General features: G+C 39.8%; 1 protein-coding gene across 2 annotated transcripts in view; it reads right to left on the reverse strand.

Moving 5' to 3' along the window:
- Window positions 1-21933, reverse strand: part of ATP6V1A (ATPase H+ transporting V1 subunit A) — a 61295-nt gene that overhangs the window by 26479 nt on the left and 12883 nt on the right. For both annotated transcript variants that reach the window (XM_075542514.1, XM_075542512.1), the window contains exons 2-3: window positions 6097-6191; window positions 685-813 (exon numbers count right to left, since the gene is read on the reverse strand). In XM_075542514.1, coding sequence (XP_075398629.1) covers window positions 685-813; window positions 6097-6178 — 211 coding nt within the window. In that variant the 5' untranslated portion in view covers window positions 6179-6191. The remainder of the gene's footprint in view (window positions 1-684; window positions 814-6096; window positions 6192-21933) is intronic.

Raw genomic sequence — 21933 nt, forward strand, 5'->3', positions numbered from 1 at the left:
CAAAAAGTCACTGTCGATTATCTGACACTATGTGTTTTTAATATGGGGGGAGGGGGGAAACTGTGCCAAATAACTAAAGAATTAATTCTGACCTTGAGAGTCAATCTAAGAAAAAATTATAAACGTGTGAAAGAGAATTTTTTTAAAGTGATTCCCCTTCATAAGGTTTAAGCCTTTATCTTTTGGTCACAGCAATTTAAAAATATAAGCTAAGTTTGAATGCCCAAATATGATAGTCCAATCCACAGTAAGAATTCCCCAGCACTACAGTTGTAACAGCAAAGTTGTAACGTAAAGGCATCGAGCACTGATGATCTATGCAGACTTGCTATTTTAAATAGAATCATAATTGAAACAATGTAACCAGACCAATCCATGTTGATATTCTATTTGTGTTTTTTTCTACGGTAAGGATTTCTCTGAAGAAAAATTCAAATTAGGTTGCCTGAAGCTTGGGAACTACTGAAATATTAGGAACTATTGAAATTAAGAATACTAATTTTTAAAAAACGAAAGCATTACTTTCTTGTATCATTTCCCTCCCATACCATTGTGCAAAATCACATTTTTTTCAATACCAGTATTGCATACTTATAATAACATCAGTTGATTCTGCTTCTACCTTTGAGTTAAATCCTTAAAATTTGACAAAGAAAGAGGTAGGAAACGGAATCAGAAGGATACAAGTTTCTTCATAGACCTGAATGGTAGCCATATCCCCTTCCAATCGAATAATCTCGCCAACCAACTCGCTGTGGCCCACTCTCACCAGCTCATACATGGCGGCACCTGCCATGTCACAGGCTGTTACCACTGAAAAACAAACACAAGAGGACGTTGATGATCGAAGGCTCCCCCACGAGAGGCAGTAACAGATCATTAAAGTATGTCATCAACCCAGCAATTCGCCTCTCAGAGAGTCACTAGAAAAGACGACCTCCCCAGCCGAACACCTGACTCGTTTCACAGACAGGTGGCACAGTGGTGAAGCACTCGGTTGCTAACTAGCAGATCAGCTGCAGTGGCTCATTAAGAAAAAGGGCCTGGCAGCCTGGTCCCACAGAGATGATAGGTTCGGGAGGAAGGGAGAACCAACGGCAGTGATGGACACATCACCATCACCACCACCCTCCCCAGGGGGATGGACAACAGAAACTGTGGGGGAATAACAATTTATCATTTATCAAGGGGTCATGAGGGCGGGAGGGGGGAGGGAGGGGGAAAAAAGGGGAACTGATACCAAGGGCTCAAACAGAAAGCAAATGTTTATAAAATAATGATGGCAACATATGTATAAAAATGCTTGATAAATTGATGTATAGATTGTTATAAGAGCTGTAAGAGCCCCGAATAAAATAATCTTTAAAAAAAAAGATCATAGGGCTAGTGTATGTCAGAATCAACTCAATGAAACACAGTAACACAAAAATAAAATTCTTAAGCAAGATATGATATCTTCTAATAATAGGTAAGAGAACTCATTTAAAACATCTGGAGTTCATGTGTAAACTGAATCTGGGGTCCTTATGACCATCCCAGGCACCCTGGTGGCAGAGTGGCCCCTTGAGTCAGGCTGCTCACTGCAAGACCAGCAATTTGAAACCGTGGGGCACTCTGAGGGCTAAGTCGGGGTTTTGCACTCCCATGAGGAGTTCCAGTGCAGACTCACAGGGCAGCTCTACCCTGTCCTGCAGGGTGTTGCGAGTCAGCATCAACGCCAGGACAGTGAGCTTTGCTTTGTATGATCATCCCTGGTTGCTGCAATACATGGAATGATGGTTTTGGAACAATGGGAAACAACCACAACGTAACACTAAGAGCAAGAGGGTTAGCAAATAGTGTGACAGAAGGGAACAGATTACAAGGATCTACGTGTGACCTCCTCTCTGGGGATGGACAGCAGAATAAGGGGGTGAGAGGAGACATTGGACAGGACAAGATATGACAGAATAATAATTTACAAATTATCAAGGGCTCATGAAGGAGGGGGTGGCGGGGAAGGAGGGGAAAAAAAGGACCTGATGCAAAGGGCTTAAGAGGAGAGCAAATGCTTTGAAAATGATGAGGGCAAAGGATGTGCTTTATACAATTGATGTATGTATATGTATGGATTGTGATAAGAGTTGTATGCGCCCCTTATAAAATGTTTTTAAAAAATAGTGATAGAGTGCCACACAACTTTCAGTTTGCTGTGCTGTCACCAGCTCTCCTGAAGTATAAAATTACTTCAAATACAAAATTACTTTTCTGAAAGGAAGCAAAGTTTGTCATATTTTTTATTATATCTAGGCATAAATCTGTTTTTAATATTGAACTTTGTGACACAGTTGATTAAATCCAAAATCCACTGCTATTGATTCAATTTCAACTCAGAGCAACCCTATATAGTTTCTAAGACTATAAATCTTCATGGAAACACACAGCTTCATTTTTCTCCCATAAAACAACTGGTGGGTTTGAACTGCTTACCTTGTGGCTAGCAGCCTACTGGTTAGCCCACAGAGCAAGTAGGGCTCCTTATACAACTTTCTAGGTCTGAGTTAGAACTATATTTTAGGTGGTCTAAGCAACCAGTTAGTGTGCTCTCTCATTGTTATGTAATAGCTAATGTTCAAACAAGAACTATCCTAACTTACATTTTAGAACCACAAAGACTTACTGATTCCATTAATATTGTTTTGTACTCACCACAGAGGAACAATTATGAAACATGAACACAAGAAGTAACAAAATTTTGAAATCCTCTTTCCTAAACAACAAAAAAAGATGCCATTCCTTAAATCTCTTAAACAGTCAGGAATTATCCACCGGCCCCAGGAGTGGTTACCAGACATTCCAGAAGGATCCTCTTCCCTAAAGTCTACTGAGGGGGTTCTTCTGGGTCCCCCTAAAAGTTCTTGTGTAGAGAGTGTCTGTCCTAAAGATCTTTCTGAGTCGTACAAAGGAAAAGTGTTTCCTCATGATTCTTTATCTTCTCCGACACTGTTTGTTGAGATTCATAGTTATAAAGGCATAGAAAAAGAGATCAAAAACAGCAAAAAGTGGAACATTCTTATTCTTTGTCACTGAGTTCAAGGGAGTTATGTTACAAGTGGGTAGAAGCTTCTTAGAAATCCCCTGAAAAGCAGTAGTTCCCTTAAGGAGAGTAACTTAGCATATATACTCAAGTTTAGGCTGAGTTTTTCAGCACATTGTTAATGCAGTTTTTGCGGTAAAATTAGGTGCCTCGGCTGATATTCAGGTCGGCTTGAGTATATATAGTAACACTTCCTCCATTTTATGAAAGGAAACTATTTTATGTTGATTTCTCATTGTTATCTACTAGGACTTAACATGTTTATTTATAAAGTGTAGACACTTTTGAGTTGAGCTGGATAATTACTTCCCTCAAAATACTATTTCTTACTCTCGATCTCTTATTACCTGCGCTGTGCTTTAGAGGGCAAAAACATAAGCCCTGAACAAATCATTTTGATTGCTTTATTGTACAAAGAGGTACCCATGCTTGAGTAACTGAGAAAATATTAAGGGAAAATTCTAAATGAGGAGGCTTCAAAAAGTGAATGGAAAATGGAATTAAAAGATAGAATGTTTCCTAGAAACACTCTCATTTTACTCCTTGGTGTTTCCCCAAAATATACTTAATTCTTAGGTTGCTTTAATGTGTACCAGTAGACAAGTAATATTGCACTAATTTCTTGGTCTCTTAAGGACACGTACATATAAAACTTTAGTTTGCTATTCTAAATTCCACAGTAAAACTAATTTGGATTACACTAACGCAGCATATAATTTAAATACAGATATTATGCTGTTTATTGACTTTAAAGGAACGGTTCTCAACCTGTGGGCCGTGAATCCTTTGGGGTCGAATGACCCTGTAATAGGGGTTACCTAAAATCATCGGAAAACACCTTACTTCCCATGGTCTGATGAACCAGACACCAATCCTTCATCTGTCTCCAGGAGGGTCCACCCACATGCAGACACACCAACACACAAGTATCCGGCAAAAAGACTGTTACCCATGCTATACCATGCTTCAAAACAAAATTTCACTCATTTGTAATTAGAAATAAATATTTCACAATATAAAATTATATATTGTTTTTGTAAGTAATCACCATGCTTTAATTTAGCAACAAAAATAATTTTTATGGTTGGGGTCACCACAAAATGAGGAACTAATTTTTTTCTTTTTGAGGAACTGTATTAAAGGGTCATGGCATTAGGAAGGTTCAGAACCACTGCTTTAGTCTATTGATTTAAAAAATGAACTTACCAATGTAAGTAAAATGGCAGAAAAAACTTTAATTTTAAAAGTACTTTGGCTTGTATGATATTTTGACTATGTCTCAATAAAAGTGGTTTTTTTAAGTACTTTGGTAGTTTTCAATTAAATCAAATATTAATTATAGATTATAAAGATTACTTATCTGGCTTCACTTTAGAATCAACATGCATAGTAAAATCTTCCTTTAGAAACTTACTTTTTGTTTTTGTCTGCTTTTAGACTTGAAACTTTAAAAAGTCAATGGCTACATTTATCAATGTTTCATTTACATATGTATAACGAACAGACTAGAAATAAAATCTAGAATGTTCCCGCCATTTGTCATGATGACTGTAACACTCTATAGTTATTGGTCCAAACTGCTTTTATTGTCCTTTACAGATCCATGGTCATTTTCTAAGTCTGAGTTAACCACAATAATGAAATTAAATGCAAAATCAGTGGGCGCTTAGATCAGAATCTCAATTTTTTTCTTTGACCAGTCCATTGAAGCCGTCTTTCTCAGACACTGCAGCACTGCTGCCGCTCCTCGTGAAATCAAGGGAAAGCCTGTGCTCTAACTGCATGTCGTGTGTGTGTGTGTGTGTTTGTGTGTGTGTGTGTGTCTGGAGGATGCTCGTGAGTAAAGCCACAGCAATCTGAGACAAGAGTAGCACAAGTGTTTCAGAACCAGCAAATGACAAACTACCACCCAGAGGCCAAATCCAGCTACTTTGGGGTTTGGTTGGGTTTTTTTTTTGGTAAATAAAGTTTTACAGGAATACAACCCCACTCTCTCACTTACATATGGTCTACGGCTGCAATAGACATTTCACACTCTAAAGGCAGAGTTGCCTAATCATGACTGAGACCATATGGTATGCATGTCTAAATTACTTAGCATCTGGTCTTTCATAGAAAAAGTTTGCCAACACCTGCTCAGGACCAAAGAAACGGAAAGTGAGCACTGAGGAAAAATTAAAAGAGACTGTCATTATTTAGGAAAACGGGAGGCACAGCCACTGACATTTCCACAAACACAAAAGACAGTCACCACCTCCAATGAACCTACAATAAAGAAAAGTTTATTGCGTGAAGCTTATCAAAAAGGCATTAGGAAAAAGTGAATCTCATGACATGGCACCTAACAACAAGGATTATAAAGCAATAATCAAGGATTATAGCTGGGAAAACACTTCTTTTGGTAGGGGAGGGGGAGTACAAAATGAGCACTAGAACAAGATTTATTACTTAAAAAGCAATCATGCATCAGGTTGCGGCAGGATAGACATTAAGCTGAAAACTATTTTCATTTTCAGTCTCAAGTAATTAGAAATCTTTCCCCAGGTGATACTTGAAATGACCACTCAGAAGGATTTAAATAGTGCTGAGAAGTACTCTAGAGACAATGTCTAAGTTTAAACGAAATTAAGAGAGATTTACTGTATGTCTACCAATGCAAAGTATTGGGTACCAAAAGCTATAGAATTTATAAAATTTATAGCATTTCACCTCAAATTTAACACAAAAAGAATTGATAAGCACGAGAAAGTATTAGGTATGCATTTAGGCACCTACGTAAGGCAGGATATCACCAACTAGTAGTTGAATAATTACTGAATGTAGACACCAGTGCTAGATGCTACCTTGTGATGGCCACAGAGCCTCAGTTTTAGGGAAGCTAAGGGCTCTTTTTAAAGAATGATAATGATAAAATGCTGAACCGGGACTGGGTATTTCTGCCTAACGCATCCTGAAAAGACATGAAGACCACTAGTTGGAGCTGGAGTCCTTACTGTGGCGGTTAATGGGTTATCACTTACCAGGTCCTGAGACCCCATGGACATAGCCAAATGTGCTTTCTTTATCTTCGTCGAGTATTTTGGGTAGCTTGGAGAAATCCATCCTGCTCAGTTACCTGTATTTTAAAAATAATAAGTTACAATTACAAACCCCAGAGCAAAAGAATCAAAATAGGTTATCAACTCTCATACTCGGTATAAAAGGGGCTTCAAAGTGTTTATGATAAAAAGGGAATGAAAAGATGTGGAATTTTCTCACAAACGGTTTGAAGCCCCTCATTAGGTTAAGTATCTCTCTCCTGGATTACTTCATAATTACAATTCCAAATTGCAAATTCCAAGTTCAAGGTCTTTCACAGGGAATACCAAGGAGAGTAACAATGTATAAGATCTTTCAAACAACTTAATCAGTCAAAAAAGATTTGGCATCCCTTCCTGTAGGCACAGTGAACTTCCTGTCAATTCTCAAAAAAACAAAACAAAACCAGGCACACGCTGCCTCAGTGCCTCTCCACACTGTTTCCTCAGCCCGGACACGTCACTTTCTCCCCAGGCTTCTTTGCCCGCTCTTCAAGGTAGCAACATACATGTCTCCTCGACTGCGTTGTGTTTCCCCATCTACTTTTAAGAGCTGACACGTACATATTACCATTTTTCAAAACGGAATTATCTCTTCTCTGAAAAAAATTGAAAGCGTCAACTCTTTTTTTTAAACTTTTTTTTAATTAATAAGTCTTTTTATTGGGGTTCATACAGCTCTTATCACAATCCGTACATACATCAATTGAGCAAAGCGCCCTTATACATTCGTTGCCCTCGTCATTCTCATAATTCACCTTCCACTTGGGTTCCTGGAATCAGCTCGGTTTCCCTTTTTTTCCCCCTCTCCCCCTCCCTCCCCGAGCATCAACTCTTATAGCTTGAGAAGATATAATTAATTTACCAAAATGTAACCCATGTGTCTGCAAAAGATGTTAAAGTGAAGAAGCACGCTTGGGAAAGAGTAGTAATAAATTGGGGGATTGTTCCAACCTACATTTTCTATTAAGGGTGTGCTACGTATAAACACATAGCAAAAGCTCTGAAAACTTGTAACTTCAAGTAAGCTGTTTAGTTTGCTTTTAACTATTTGACTTTAAAATTTACCTGGAAGAACACTTACTTTTTCAATGAAACATCTTTAATTATCTTAGGATGTAGTTTTAAAAATTATGTCTTAGCTCAAACTCTTTATATGAGAACTCTCCAAAGTTCATGGGAAAATTCTATTATCATTCAATCCCATTTTTCTATGATCTTTTTAAAGCCCACCCCCTCCCTCACTGGTGTGTAATATGAAGGGGGGAAAACCCTCTTCAGATGTAAGTAGAGAATTGGTGGCAAAGTAAACCATGTTTGACTGCTGCCCTAATTTTAAAATTACAGCTGATTTCTTTAGGAATATGAAATACATAGGTATAAATATAGATATGTATATCTGTAAATATGTAAAGATAGGCATATTTGTATATGTACAACCAGGATGAAGATGGACTTTGGGCCTCTACTTAAATCTGAACTCAGTACAAGAACCCTTTGTTCTAATAATGTGGCACTGGATGCTACCTTCCTGACACGATTGCTGAAGGCAAAATTGTTGCATAAGCAAATGTGGTGAAGAAAGCTAATGGTGGCCAGCTATGAAGTTAAACAAGAGGTCATCTAGCAGGGAAGCAACAAAGCCAATAAGGAAGAAGCACACCTGCCTGTGTGATCATGAGGTGTTGATGAAGATACACATCAGAAGTTCAAAAACATGCAATCAGATTGACAAGAAGGTGCACAGGCAAAGTTGAAGCTCAAAAGCTACCTGCAAGAAAATTGGACAGTCCCTCACAAGGTCACGTGGAAGGGATGATATATGTAGGAAGCAGTATAGCACTGATGAAACACAGGACTAGCCTCTAATTCTTCAATAGTTCCTCCCCTTACTGTTATGGTCTTTGTTTTACCTCATTATCTTGTTAGACCTGTGTATGTTCATTTGTATCATTCAGAGCATTTGATGTATCAAAGTCAAGATAGATAACCCTTCACAACAGTAATGGGAGTAATGATTCCCTGAGGGTATGGGAAGAGTGGGAAGGGGGAATGGGAAGAGGGAGCTGACAGCAATGATGACTGTATAATCCCATTTGAGGGTAATGAATAACAGAATTGCATGTGAACAGATACATTAGAAAGTGTAAAATACGACAAATGATACATAATAAGGGTTCCTGTGGGGTAGGGTGGGGAAATGAGGGGATAAAGGGGAGCTGATACCAGAGTTCAAGAAGATAAAAAATAATTTTCAACTGATGGTGATACAGCAATTGTACAATTATGCTTGATCTAACTGAATTATGGATTGTTATAGTATCTGTAAGAGCTCCACCCAAATTGATTAATTAAAAAAATTAAATATTGTTCTAAAAAAAAGAACTTGACAAGGGGAGCAGAGCAAGGAAGTCCTGAGGGTGTACCAAAAATAGATTTGGGGGTCAGAGTGTGGCACCCTATCAGACTCGACTGGAGAATACTCCTAAAGGTCAACAAACAGACCTTGAACTATTTACAGGCTTTTCTTTTTTTGTCATCTTTTTTTTGTTGTTGTCATAGTTTTGTTTTCTTTTGCTGATGTTTTGCTGTCTTGTTTTTATTGTGTGTGCTTATTATTATCTTTACAGGTCTATCTAGATAAGATAGGCTGGAAAAACAATCTGGAGGAGAAAACAACAGGACTGATGCCTCCAGGGGGACCTGGAAAAAGGGGAGATGGGGGAAAGGAAGTGTATTAACCAACCCAGGGTAAAGGGAACAAAAAGTGATCCAAAATCAGTGGCAAAGAGGGTGTAAGAGGCCTGGTAGGGATTGATCAAGGGCAATGTAACCGAGAGAAATTACTGAAATTCAAATAAAGGATGAGCATGATAGTGGGACAAGAGTAAAGTAAAAGGTAAAGAACTAAGAGGCAAAGGGCATTTATAGAGGTCTAAATACAAGCATGTACATATGTAAATATATTTATATATGATGCTGGGGAAATAGATCTATGTGCATATATTTATAGGTTTAGTATTAAGGTAGCAGATGGACATTGGGCCTCCACTCAAGTACTCCCTCAATGCAAGAATACTCTGTTCTATTAACCTGGCATTTCATGATGTTCACCTTCCCGACAAGACCACTGAATGCATAAGCAAACGGTGGTAAAGAAAGCTGGGGTCTTAAAGGCTTGAAGGTAATCAAATGGTCATCTAGCTCAGAAGCAACAAAGCCCAAATGGAAGAAGCACACCAGCCTGTATGATCACAAAATGTCTTAGGGATCAGGTATCAGGCATCAAAGAACAAAAAATCATTTCACTGTGAATGAGGGGGAGTGCAGATTGGGGACACAAAGCCCATGTGTAGGCAACTGGACACCCCCTTACAGAAAGGTCTCGGGGAGGAGACAAGCCAGTCAGGGTGCAGTGTAGAAATGGTGAAACATACAACTTTTCTCTAGTTCCTAAATGCTCCCTCCCCCCTACTATCATGATCCCAATTCTACCTAACAAATCCCGCTAGACCAGAGGATGTACACTGGTACAGATAGGAACTGGGAACACAGGGAATCCAGGACAGATGAACCCCTCAGGACCAGTGGTGAGAGTGGCGATATCGGGAGGGCGGAGCCGAAATGGAGAAAGGGGGAACTGATGACAAGGATCTACATATAACCTCCTCCCTGGAGGGCGGACAACAGACAAGTGGGTGAAGGGAGACATCGGACAGTGTAAGATATGACAAAATAATAATAATTTCTAAATTATCAAGGGTTCATGAAGGAAGAGGGAGGGGGAAAATGAGGAGCTGATACCAGGGATTCAAGTGGAAAGCAAATGTTTTTGGAATGATGAAGGCAACAAATGTACAAATGTGCTTGATACAATGGATGTATGTATCGATTGTGATAAGAGTTATAAGAGCCCCCAATAAAATGACTCTTAAAATCCCCAAACATTAACTTGGTAGATTGGATAGGAATTGTAATAGGTAGTGAATTTATGGTCATAGGGAAGAACACCACAAAGGAAGGTGACAATGTTAACTCAAGGAATGTAATCAAAGCCACTGAATTACACATGTAGAAACTATTAACTTGGTGTACACTTTACTGTGTATATTTTCAACAACAACAAAATAAATTAAACAAAAAAAAGTAATGTCTTAAAACAAGCATACAGTTTGGGGCAGAGATGAGGAAGCAACAAAGTACCAAAGCGCATACATTTATTTACTGGAAGTTCAAAGATCATATTCAGAATACATCTTGAAGGGCAGATATTAATTTATACAAACTATTTTTTTTACATTTTATTAGGGACTCATACAACTCTTATCACAATCCATACATATACATATACATACATCAATTGTATAAAGCACATCCGTACATTCTTTGCCCTAATCATTTTCTTTCTTTTTTTTTTTAATCTTTTTATTGGGGCTCATAAGGCTCTTATCACAATCTGTGCATACATCAAATGAGCAAAGCACCCTTATACATTCGTTGCACTCGTCACTCTCATAATTCACCTTCCACTTGGGTTCCTGGAATCAGCTCGGTTTCCCTTATACAAACTATTAAAGGAAGAGTATCACTGGCATTCCAGAGCAGGAAAAAAATCAAGAGCCAAAGAATGGAGATTTAAATTTCAGGAACGGTTAATAGACCGGTCTGACTAGAACAACATTTTTAAATTCAGGTAATAGTGAGAAACAGGATGCAAAGGAAGATAGATGTGTGGATCTTGACTAATTGCCAAGCTAAGGAAATAGACTTTACGCTAAACAACGGGGAATTATTAAAGACTGAGGGAGACCTTCTAAGAGAAGAATGGCATTGTAAGACAACTGCTCTCTTAGATCGAGGCAGGAGTAGAGGGAATGAATACAGCAAGGTAAGTGGAAAGTTCTAGTCATTACGACTTGAGTGTAAATAAAATGAGATTTGTTAGCCATTTCCTGAGCTCCTACCAAGTACCTGGCTGTTCAATAAAAGGTTGGCATCCATCCATAGGTGCCTCGGTAGAAAGGCCTGGAGATCTACTTCCAATTATTCAACCACTGAAAGTCCCAGGGAGCACTGTTCTCACACACATGGGGTCTTCGTGTGTGGGAATTAACTTACTGGCAAGTGTTTTCTAGTTGTTTTCATGGTTTACAAGGGAAAGCACTGTAGCGAGGTTAGGGAATAAAGGTTAGAAATAAAGCATGTCACGACGGTCCTCAGGGGGCTTCTGCTGACTTTAAAGATGACTAGCAGTCACGGCAGAGAAAGGGTTGCCGTCAGCTGCGAGCAGCACACTGCGAACAGAGGAAAGTGATTCTGACGGTGCAAAGGACAAGTGTACACAGGTCAGTGTGGAAGCAGCATGGGATCAGGCAGCTAGAAAGCAAATTCTAAGGTGGATCGTAGAGAGTGATGGGCTAACAGCTGAGTTTAACTGAAAGAACACAGAGAGGGAGGAAAGACAAACACTGATCCTTAGTGATTCATTCCGGCAGGATGACGAGTGGCTTCAGTCTTTCTGGGGCGATCAAAGGGGCTCTACAGAACTAAACTACTCCGAGGAACACAATTTGTGAATCACGAGCTAAAATACCAGGGAGTATGGATTGGGATAAGAGTTGTATGAGTCCCTAATAAAATGTAAAAAAAGAAAAGAGGAGAAAAAAAATGATTAGGGCAAAGACTGTACAGATGCGCTTTATACAATTGATGTATGTATATGTATGGACTGTGATAAGAGTTGTATGAGCCACAATAAATTGTTAAAAAATATATACCAGGGAGTTGGAGAAAGGGGGGAACATCGCAGTTAAGAATGGAGTTCTAACCATGGGGGAAGGGACACAGCAGTCGGTGTAAAGGTATGAAAATAGTCATTTATAATTTATCAAGGGGTCACGCGAGGGGCGGGGAGGGAAAAAAAGAGTTGATACCAAATGTTTAGAAAATAGATGGCAACATATCTGCAAATATGCTTGATACAATTGACGTATGGATCAGTTATAAGAGCCCCCAGTAAAATGATCTTTTAATAAAATTTTTTTAATAGTCCTGCTTTGTTGCAGTTAGCTCTACTAGCAGGAGTATGGTAGATTGAGCTAACAGGAAAGAACTGGCGGATTAAAGAAACTGGGAAGCAGACTTCCGTGTCCACACACAAGTGACAGATTCAAGCCAGGAACACGGGAGAGGGAAGCCCCGGTGGCCCGGTGGGTCACTCACTGGGCCGCTACCTACAAGGTCAGCACTTTGGAAATCACAAGCTGTCCTTTGGGAGGAAGATGAGACTCTCTATTCCCATAGAGTTACAGTCTCAGAAGCCCACAAAAACAGTTCTAGCCTGTCCTATAGCATCACTAAGAGTTGGAACTGGTTCAACAACAAGCTTGGTGTTGATTTTAGACCTGAGAAGCCGTGATGTGTGAGGAGAATTGATCAGAAGTGTGGAATGGCAGCAGCAGAGATCCAGTGAGTGTAGTCAATTAGATTGCTAATGAGCTGCTGCTCATGAAGGCAGGGAGCTGCACCGTCAGGGTATCATTTGGCAAATGGCAACAAGGGAATTAAAGAAGAAGAAATAACAATATAGTCATCAGTGTCACAATAAGAGCAAGTCGGGTTTTAGTGTCCTCGGGAGGTACATTAAACTGGAAGATGGGCAGTTCAGAGAGGAAGTCAAGAAAAGTCTAGCAGTCCAGGGAAATGGCTTGAGATGACTTCTGGCGCCCTGAGGAAGCAGAAGAAGGCATCATTGAGTAAGAAGCAAGTTTGGGACTGCCCCAACAGGAAAACATAAGGGAGCAGAAGGGTTTTTGGTTTGCTTTTTAATTTTCCATTCCCGTGCTCTTAAATATGATATTTTTGTTCTTTTTTATTATTAAATGATCATTTTATTGGGAATATTTACAGCTCTTATAACATTTCACACATCAATTATATCAAGCATATTTGTATATATGTTGCCATCATTATTTTCTAAACATTTACTTTCTATTGAGCCTTGGTATCAGTTCCTCTTTCCCATTTTCCCGCCCCCTCATGACCCCTTGATGAATTATAAATTATTATTTTCATATCTTACACCAACCACTGTCTCCCTTTCCCTGCGATTTCTGTTATTCATCCCTCTGGAGGGGGGTTGTGTATGGTTATGTGTCAATCATTGTGATCTGTTCCCCCTTCCTCCCCTCTGCTCCCATCTTCCCGCGACCCTCCTGGTCTCTATACTCCCAATTCCTGTTCCTAGATTCCGTGTGTTATGAGCTCTTATCTCTTATCTGTATCTATGCACATGCTCTGGTCGAGACGGCAATGAAAGGCAGGCCCGAGGTCATGACAGTGGGGAGGAGGAAGCCTCAAGGAACCAGAAGAACATTGTGTTTCATCGGTACAATACTGCGCCCTCGTTGACTCTTCCCTTCCTTCCCACCCTATGAGGGGACGTCTGTCCCATTGTCTACAGATGGGTTTGGGGTCTGCTCCGACCTCCTTATTCTCAACAATATGGCTTTGTTGCTGTTGTTTTGGGTTTTCAATGAACCACTCAGATAACACGAAACAGAAGCCAAGTTTACAGATAGACAGGAGTTGAGAAATTAGTTGGGCAAAGCGATTTTCAATCTTTGAAAACGCAGAGATTTTCAGAGGACAATTTGCCAAGCAAACAGTCTAACTTCCTCCCATGCATCGGTATTTCCTGAGTGACATTCATGAGACATAGTCATCTGCCTGTTAAAATGGTAACAGCGTAAGATCTTGAGTCAGAAGACTTAGTATTACCTCCTGGTTCTACCAAAGACATGCTAAGGAGGATCACAAATAAAGCAAAAGGTCTTACTATCATTTGGAAAACAGTAACAAGACTACTACCCACTACGCAAAGTTACTGTTGTTAAACTGCAAATGTATTAAAATGTTCCTTCTGAAAATGTGAAATATAAAATACGCACAGTCTTATGAGTAAAACTATTTGAACAAGGCCTCCATTTTGAAAACGCCATGCTATTTTGAGAAAACTGGGAAACTCTAAGACCAAGCCAAATCTACATCCCTGTGCTGTGTGACCTTACTTCTTCCAACAGTGTAGCCAGAGGAAGCATGTGCCGTTTCTAAGCAAATGACCCTTAGAGCCTGCAGTGGTCCCTCCACGAATAAGCCTTTCCAGACCTTTCACTCCTGTAACTACCCTTCTTCTCCATCCATGTCTCTTGTGAAACAGAGCAAACAAAACGAAACAACATACTGAAGGGAGGGACAGCACCTGGTCTAGATGACAGAGACCAACCAAGTCACAGCATGCAGAGCAGTGGGAATTTATGGATTCTGTCTTTCGCCACATCACATTCCTTCACCTGAGTGCCTCGGAATCATCTCTAAAATCTCATGTGAGGACCTAGCATTCTGTCTACCAGAACAGTGAATTTTATCATTTTTATAGAGTACGATTGGCTAATTTATAATACGTATCCAATGTATTTCTTGTTATTTTAGCCAAATCCAATGATTTAAGTTAGTTTAATTCATAGCTACTATAAACATGTCACCATAACATTATTTACTAAAACTAAAGACATTTTATAAAACATCCATGATGTGCCAGGCACAAACTTATGGATTACAGATTCAAAATACAATGCATAAAGACACACTTTCCTCCAAGGAGCATCTAGCCAGGTAGGATGAAAAGACGAACAGGCAGTCAAAACAGGATGGCATTTGTGCTCACACAAGTGCCATGTGCTGATATGGCTGAGCATGCAGAGAGACACGTAACTGAGACTTGGTACAGGAAATGAGTGACTTAAATGGATCTCAAAAATTGAAAGAGGCATTAGAATGCACAGAAGGGCACCTGAGATAATTTAGGGTTTATGAAGGTGTTCTAGAGAGTTTGGGGCAGAGGGGGACACTAAGGATGTCTATTCTTTTTCAAAATAAGTACTTATACTTCCTTTTTAAATCTGAACAGCAAGCGGCCCCACGTATACAATGAATATGAGCACTGAGTAGTGGAAATCCAATGAGTCTGTTCATGATTCAGCCACCTATGGCGTACCACTCAGCCGGGTCATCCTGGCAACCACGAGAATTCTGACCAGAACATTTTAAACTCTTTATTTCTAGGCATATGCCACTTAATTTATGCCAAAGGGAGTGAGCACTGGGCACTGACATACACCAACAAGATAACCAAGAACCCAAGTGGTCCATACATTTACCTAGATCCACAAATGTATATTCATCTTTTTAATATTCATATCATCATATCATCCAAATATAAAAATGCACCACTGGAATCTTCTCCTTCACTACTAAATATGGATGTCTCAGTGTAAAAAAAGCATACACTGTTAAAGATGTCACGAAGACCTCCCAAAATATTTTGACTTGAAATAAGCAAATTATATTGTAAGTTAGTTTATATTGAAAATTAATCTTATCCCAAATCTTGTTATACAAGGGAACTTCAAAAAACTCTTGGAAAATGGAATGTTAAGATAATGAAATATACCATGAACATTTTGAAGCTTCACCGGCCCCTACCCTATATAAAGTCCAAACTCTCCCTGACATGGTTTAATGGTACATAAAATAAGGAGCATTACATGGTTTAAAGTCAGGAAAGGTGTGTGACAGGGTTGTTTCTTCTCACCATACTTATTCAATCTGTATATTGAGCAAATCATCATCACTGAAGCTGAATATATGAGGAAGAATGAGGCACAAGGATCAGAAGATTCTTGGCATGGTGGCCAGGATTTCACAGCCTGGCAACACCCCACTGATACAGACTGGAGAAAGGATTATTAACAACCTGAGATATGCAGATGGCACCACCTTGCTTGTTGAAAGTGAGGAGGACTTGAAGCACTTGCTGATGAAGATCAAGGACTGCAGCCTTCAGTGTGGATGACAACTCAATGTGAAGAAAACCAAAATCTTCACAAGTGCACTACTAGGCAACATCAAGATAAAAGGAGAAAAGGTTGAAGTTGTCAAGGATTTCATCTTGCTTGGATCCACTATCAACGCTCATAGAAGCAGCAGTCAAGAAATCAAAAGAATGAAAATATAATCTATAACTTATCAAGGGTTCGTAGGGGAGGGTGGGCAGGGGAGGGAGGGGAAGAAATGAGAAGATGATATCAGGGACTCAAGTGGGAAGAGAATGCTTTGAAAATGATGATGGCAGCATATGTGCAAATGTGCTGGACACACTGGGTGAATGTAAGGATTGTGATAAGAGATGTAAGAGCCCTCAATAAAAGTATTTTTTAAAAAGAAGAGATCAAAATACATGTTGTATTAAATAAATCCGTTGCAAAATACCTCTTTAGTATTGAAAAGCAAGAATGTTACTTTAAGGACTAAGGTACACCTGCCCCAAGCCATGGTATTTTCAATCACCTCATATTTGCATGTGAAAGTTAGATACCGAATGAAGAAGACGGAAGAATTAATTAATTGTGGTGCTGGAGAAGAGCACTGAAAATACCAATGGACTGCTAGAAGAACAAATAATCTGTCTTGCAAGAAGTACAGCAAGAGTACTCCTTAGAGGCAAGGATGACAAGACTTCATCTGACATACTTTGGACATGTCAAGAGACCAGTCCCTGGAGAAGGACATCCATGTTTGGTAGAATGGCAGTAAAACACAAGGCCCTCAAGGAGATGGACTGACACCGTGGCGACACCAATCGGCTTAAGCATATGAACAGTTCTGAGGACTGGGCAGTGTTTCCTTGTTGTGCATAAGGTCACCATCAGTCGGAACTGAATCGATGGCCCCTAACACCACCACAAAGAGTTACACAGTGAAACCTGTGAGAGCTGGAACAAAGTTGCCCTGTTTTTCCAGGTCTGGAAAGTTTTCTACCTCTGACAGGCTGCTTACTCCTTTTCCATTGCTCTCTGTTAATGATTCTTCCTCAAAAACTGAGAGAAAGATGAGGCCCTCTATTCCCATAAAGCATTAGTCGCAGAAACCCACAGAGGCAGTCCGACCCTTTCCTGTTCAACTGGATGGCAGCGAGTTGCGGGGAGGTGACCTCATAGACATCCAATGAGTTGTCCTTCTATGACAGGTTTCCACTTGACACAGGGCCCAGCTTTGTCAGGTCTTACTACCAGTATATATGCTATTTAATTATGCAAGCCTGAAATAATATAGTTATTCCTATGGTTCTGTCGTTTACCAAAAAAAAAAAATCCACGCAAACACCTTCTTTGAAAATAGTTGTTTTCATGACTGTGGTATAGACAGCTGCACTGATAGAGAAATCAAGTCTTCAGCTGTTTGGTTCATACCGTAAGGATGGAAAATAAATACAATTTTCAACTAAGACGACTTTAGTCTGAAATTACAGGCTTTTCAGCAGAGCTGTAAAAGATTACAAGAAGGAAAATCTGCTGTGGAAGGTAAAAATCCAGACTGTCAGCCGAGGCGACCATCTGACACGATGACTCACCGGCCTCTCCCCAACAGACGGATGAGCACGGCGGTGGCCAATGTTTTCATTTTCCCCTGTTCTCTTTCTCCTCCATTTCATAACATCCACCGCAGATGTGGAAATGCTCTGCTATCGCTGTTCCACTCTACCTGGTCAATTCATTATTCCAAAATCAAGTGTCACTACAATTCTTGGCACTCTTCTTGGATGATACTGCTAGTGGGGACGGGCATGGGGGTGATCTAGAAACGCTAAATACTACGGTTTTAAAGCAGTGTTTACTCACAAAATCCCAAGGTACTTCATTAATATTAAAGTACCATTTTAATTCGACACCTGAAAATGTACACTCTTCAAAACGAACTAAAAGCTATCTTTGGAAAGCACAGATTTTTAAAAAAATTCTTAAACACAGAGAATTGAGCAGATTGCAACCACTTACTTTCACACATCATTAACTTGCTAGCAGATGCACTGCCATCGAATCAGTGCTGACTCATAGCAACCTTGTAAAGGCAGGGTAGAACTGGCCCTGTGAGTTTCCCAGACTGTGAAATTTTACGGAAGTGGAAAGCCTCATCTTTCTCCTGTGGAGCATCTGGTGGTTTTGAAATGCTGACCTCGCTGTTGGAAGCCAAGTGCGTAACCCACCAGGCCACTAAGACTCCTTTCTTACAGAAAGGCATCTTCAATTGCTTAGTACGTCCAGGTCAAGTACTAACAGAAAAAAAGAACTTACAGAATCCAATCTAATGATGCTACTGGATGCTTTTCCAGTACTAGCCAGTCTGTGAAACATGTTCCTATTCATCTTCTTTAATCCATCCAACAATGACAACTGCTGCCACAGGCTAGATTCTGATCACAGCAACCCCATGTAACGTGGAGATCCGCCCCTTTGGGTTCCAAGGCTGTGAGTCTGTGGGAGCTGATGGCCTCATCGTTCTCCTTCGGAGTGGCCTACACGACCTTGTGAGAAACATTTCTGTGGAAGATTAACCCTCCCCACGCAAAACCAACCTCATTGCCAACTGGTCAATTCCAACTCCTACCAACCCTGTACAGGTTTTGAGCACGTACTCGCCAGGGGCGCGTCGTTGCATCTTTCTCCCGTGCAGCTGCTGCGTCACAGTGCCGCTCAGGCTACTAAGCATAACTAGTTCTTACTGTTTCCTCCTTGCCTACAAAAGCGCAACTCTTCAGATTTTGCTAAGTTCAACATATTCATTCCAGTTCCCTTCCCAATAGGTGGCCTACAAAGGTGCATGCAATGATATTCTAGCCAACCAGAGACCAGGGAAATCTGTTAGGGAGCTTCTAGAATGATCTGTGTTCTTTTCGATTAGACAGGCCAACAGAACTCAAGATCCTAAAAGAGACCGGGGCTTACTGGTCAGAAAGAGATTCGTGGGGCTCCCCAAACCACAGGCATGGAACTGAACCCACCCAAGTGTTTTATTAACCAGTGAGGGTGGAAAAAAAAAAAAGGTAGCATTTCCAGAGGACAAGGTTCAGAGGGTTAGGACAGGAGGAATGGAAACAGTAAACAGGAGGGAGCAGAACAGGTGATAGTCCACTGAGGGGCTTGCAATGGATGAGTTGAAACAAAATGTATATGAACTCTTCAATGTGAAACTGATTATCTTCTCTATAAACCTTCACCTAAGTCACAATAAAACATTTTTAAAACAGAGGCCATGAGAAAAACACTCAGATTGATGTGAAAGAGCATAGACAAAGTGGAGGCCCCAAACCCACCTGTAAGGTAATTGGACAGTCCCTCAGAGAAGGGATGACATATCCAGGGTGCTATATTGCACTGATGAAACATAACTATCCTCTAGTTCTTTAATATTTCCTCCCTTATTATTAAGGTCTTAGTTTTACCTCGTTAATCTTATTAGACCTGTGTATGGTCATTTGTATAATAAAAGATTGTTCGATGCATGAAATTCAAAGAGATAAATCCTTCAGAAATATGAGGTGATACCCCCCCAAAACACCTGGAATCCCCACCCCACCCCCAAGCTTTGTATAAATTTTTTTTTATAAAACAAACTCACCTTCAAAGTACTCTCCATTATACTTAATGCATTTGTCAAATCTATGATTCCATTCTTAGAAACATTTTTTTTCAAACTCATCTGTTTGGATAGCTAACCACCTCCCTTGTTTTTTTTCCTCACCTCCTCTAAGTCATCAAATCAGTGTCCTTTCATGTCCCTCTTTATTCACAGAAGCAAAAAGAAGTTGCACTGAGTGAGGTCAACTGAGTCAGGTGCATGAAGCAAGAGAGCATGCTGTTTTTTTGCCAAAACTGGTGCATTTACATGGCTCCGTGAGCAGATGCATTGTCATGATGGCAAAACCAGTCCCCCAACTGCCACAAGCCAGGCCTTGTTTATCTCGCTGTTATGCTATCTTTTCAGAACCTCTTAATACAAAGCTTGATTCACAGTCTGACCTGGTGGAACGAACTCCAATGCACAAGTCAACATTTTCGTCTGCTAGAAAAGTTGACGTCCAGAACAAGGTTTGTCATTAATCGACATTTTGAAACAAGAAAACCACTCATACACTTCAGTTTCTCCCACAGTGCTGTCTTTGTAAGTTGTGTTCAACATCACAACAGTTTCTGCGGCATTTTTCCCAAGTTGGAAACAAAATTTCACAGCCACATGCTATTCTCTTAAATTGGCCATCACAGAAACAAGGTTTGAGTGAAACTGCTTTTATGAAAACACTCACTGTGATGAGGAAACCTTCCCAGGCTGTGCCACTGGGTATACTAACCCAAGGCGAGTTGCTGGATGCTCACTTATCGGGGTGTGGGGGTGTGGGGTGGAGGTGGGGGAAGATGCGTACGATGAATGCTCTGCTCCTCCTAGTACAATTCTTGGTTTTTTGAGATAACCCCTAGTAGTAAAGGAAGTAATGATTCCCTGGAGGTACAGGAAGAGGGGGGAAAAAGGGGAGGATGGAGGAAGCGACAGCAATGATGACTGTATAACCCCACTTGTGGGGAAGGAATGCCAGAATTGTAGGTGATATGGCACCTACAATTGGCAAAATTTTAAAAAATGAAATACATAATAATAAGGGGTCCTGGGGGAGGGGCTAGGGAGGGGAGGGAGGGGACAAAGGGGAGCTCATATCAGGGCATTCAAAAAGAAAGAAAATGTTATGAAACTGATGGTGACAGCAATTGTACAATTATGCTTGATCTAATTGAATTATGGATTGTTATATCTGTAGGACCTCCCAATAAAATGATTAAAAAATAAAAATGATAGATGAGTTTGCTGTATTAAAAGTTCACTGCTAAGGTGTTAGATTGCATATTTTAATTGTTCTTAATTAAACCCTGAAATTTTTTGTATATCAGAGAAAATAGACATTATCTGAAAAGGGGTATTAAAATTTCTCTTGAAAAATAATAAATAATAAAGTGGAAACAAAGAAATGTGTGGACTGAAGAAAAAGTCAAAGAACAGAAACATACAGAAAAATCATATATGGCAAACTAAACTAATAGACTGTAGAAATGTATTCTTCTGTTTCAATTTCACAGAAAGTAAGTCATTCCTGAAGAAACTGATAGGCTAAGGTGGATAATTAAGTGTGGAGTGCTTAGAATTTAAATCGTACCAGCTAATACGTTTAAGGTTTATCAATTCTATAGGCTTTGATTTTATAGCATTTCTGAAATAGAGCCAGAGTCCTTTCACTTCACATTTGTGCAAATAAAATTGTACAAAGTGTTATCCAGAATAACAAAGTAGCAAATACTACATGTAATATATAATTTCTATACAAGTTAATGCCTGCCTCAATGATGAAACTGTTATATGAATAGATTCAAGTGTCTGTGCTTTTGAAGAACATACATATCTTCTTCTATCCCTTTCTCTCAGGACAGCAGTGTCTTGTGCAGCAGGAACTCAGTCAGACAAAAAATAAAGATGACATCCACTACCATTTGTCACGCATGCATCATTCATTTAACTCTTAACAACAGTCCTGTGATGCTGGTACTGCTTAGTTAGAAAACAAATTTTAGATGGAAGCAGCCCACTAGAAACGAGAGAGCTGCAGAGTAACGAGAGCCCTGCTGGCTTAATGATTAAGAGCTCAGCTGCTCCTGAAGCTGGTGGCGAGAACCGGCTCAGTCCCCGGGAGTCAGCTCCTGTCAAGACTACTCCTTATGGAGCAGTTCACTGTTCCATGCAGTTGCTGGGAGGTGAAAATTGACTCAATAACACACAAATTTTAAAACTCAAAAGTTTAATATCTTTATAATAGCAAAAGAATACTATTATCATAACAAT

The sequence above is a fragment of the Tenrec ecaudatus genome, chromosome 2 (genome assembly GCF_050624435.1).
Source record: "Tenrec ecaudatus isolate mTenEca1 chromosome 2, mTenEca1.hap1, whole genome shotgun sequence".
Taxonomy (NCBI): Eukaryota; Metazoa; Chordata; class Mammalia; order Afrosoricida; family Tenrecidae; genus Tenrec; species Tenrec ecaudatus.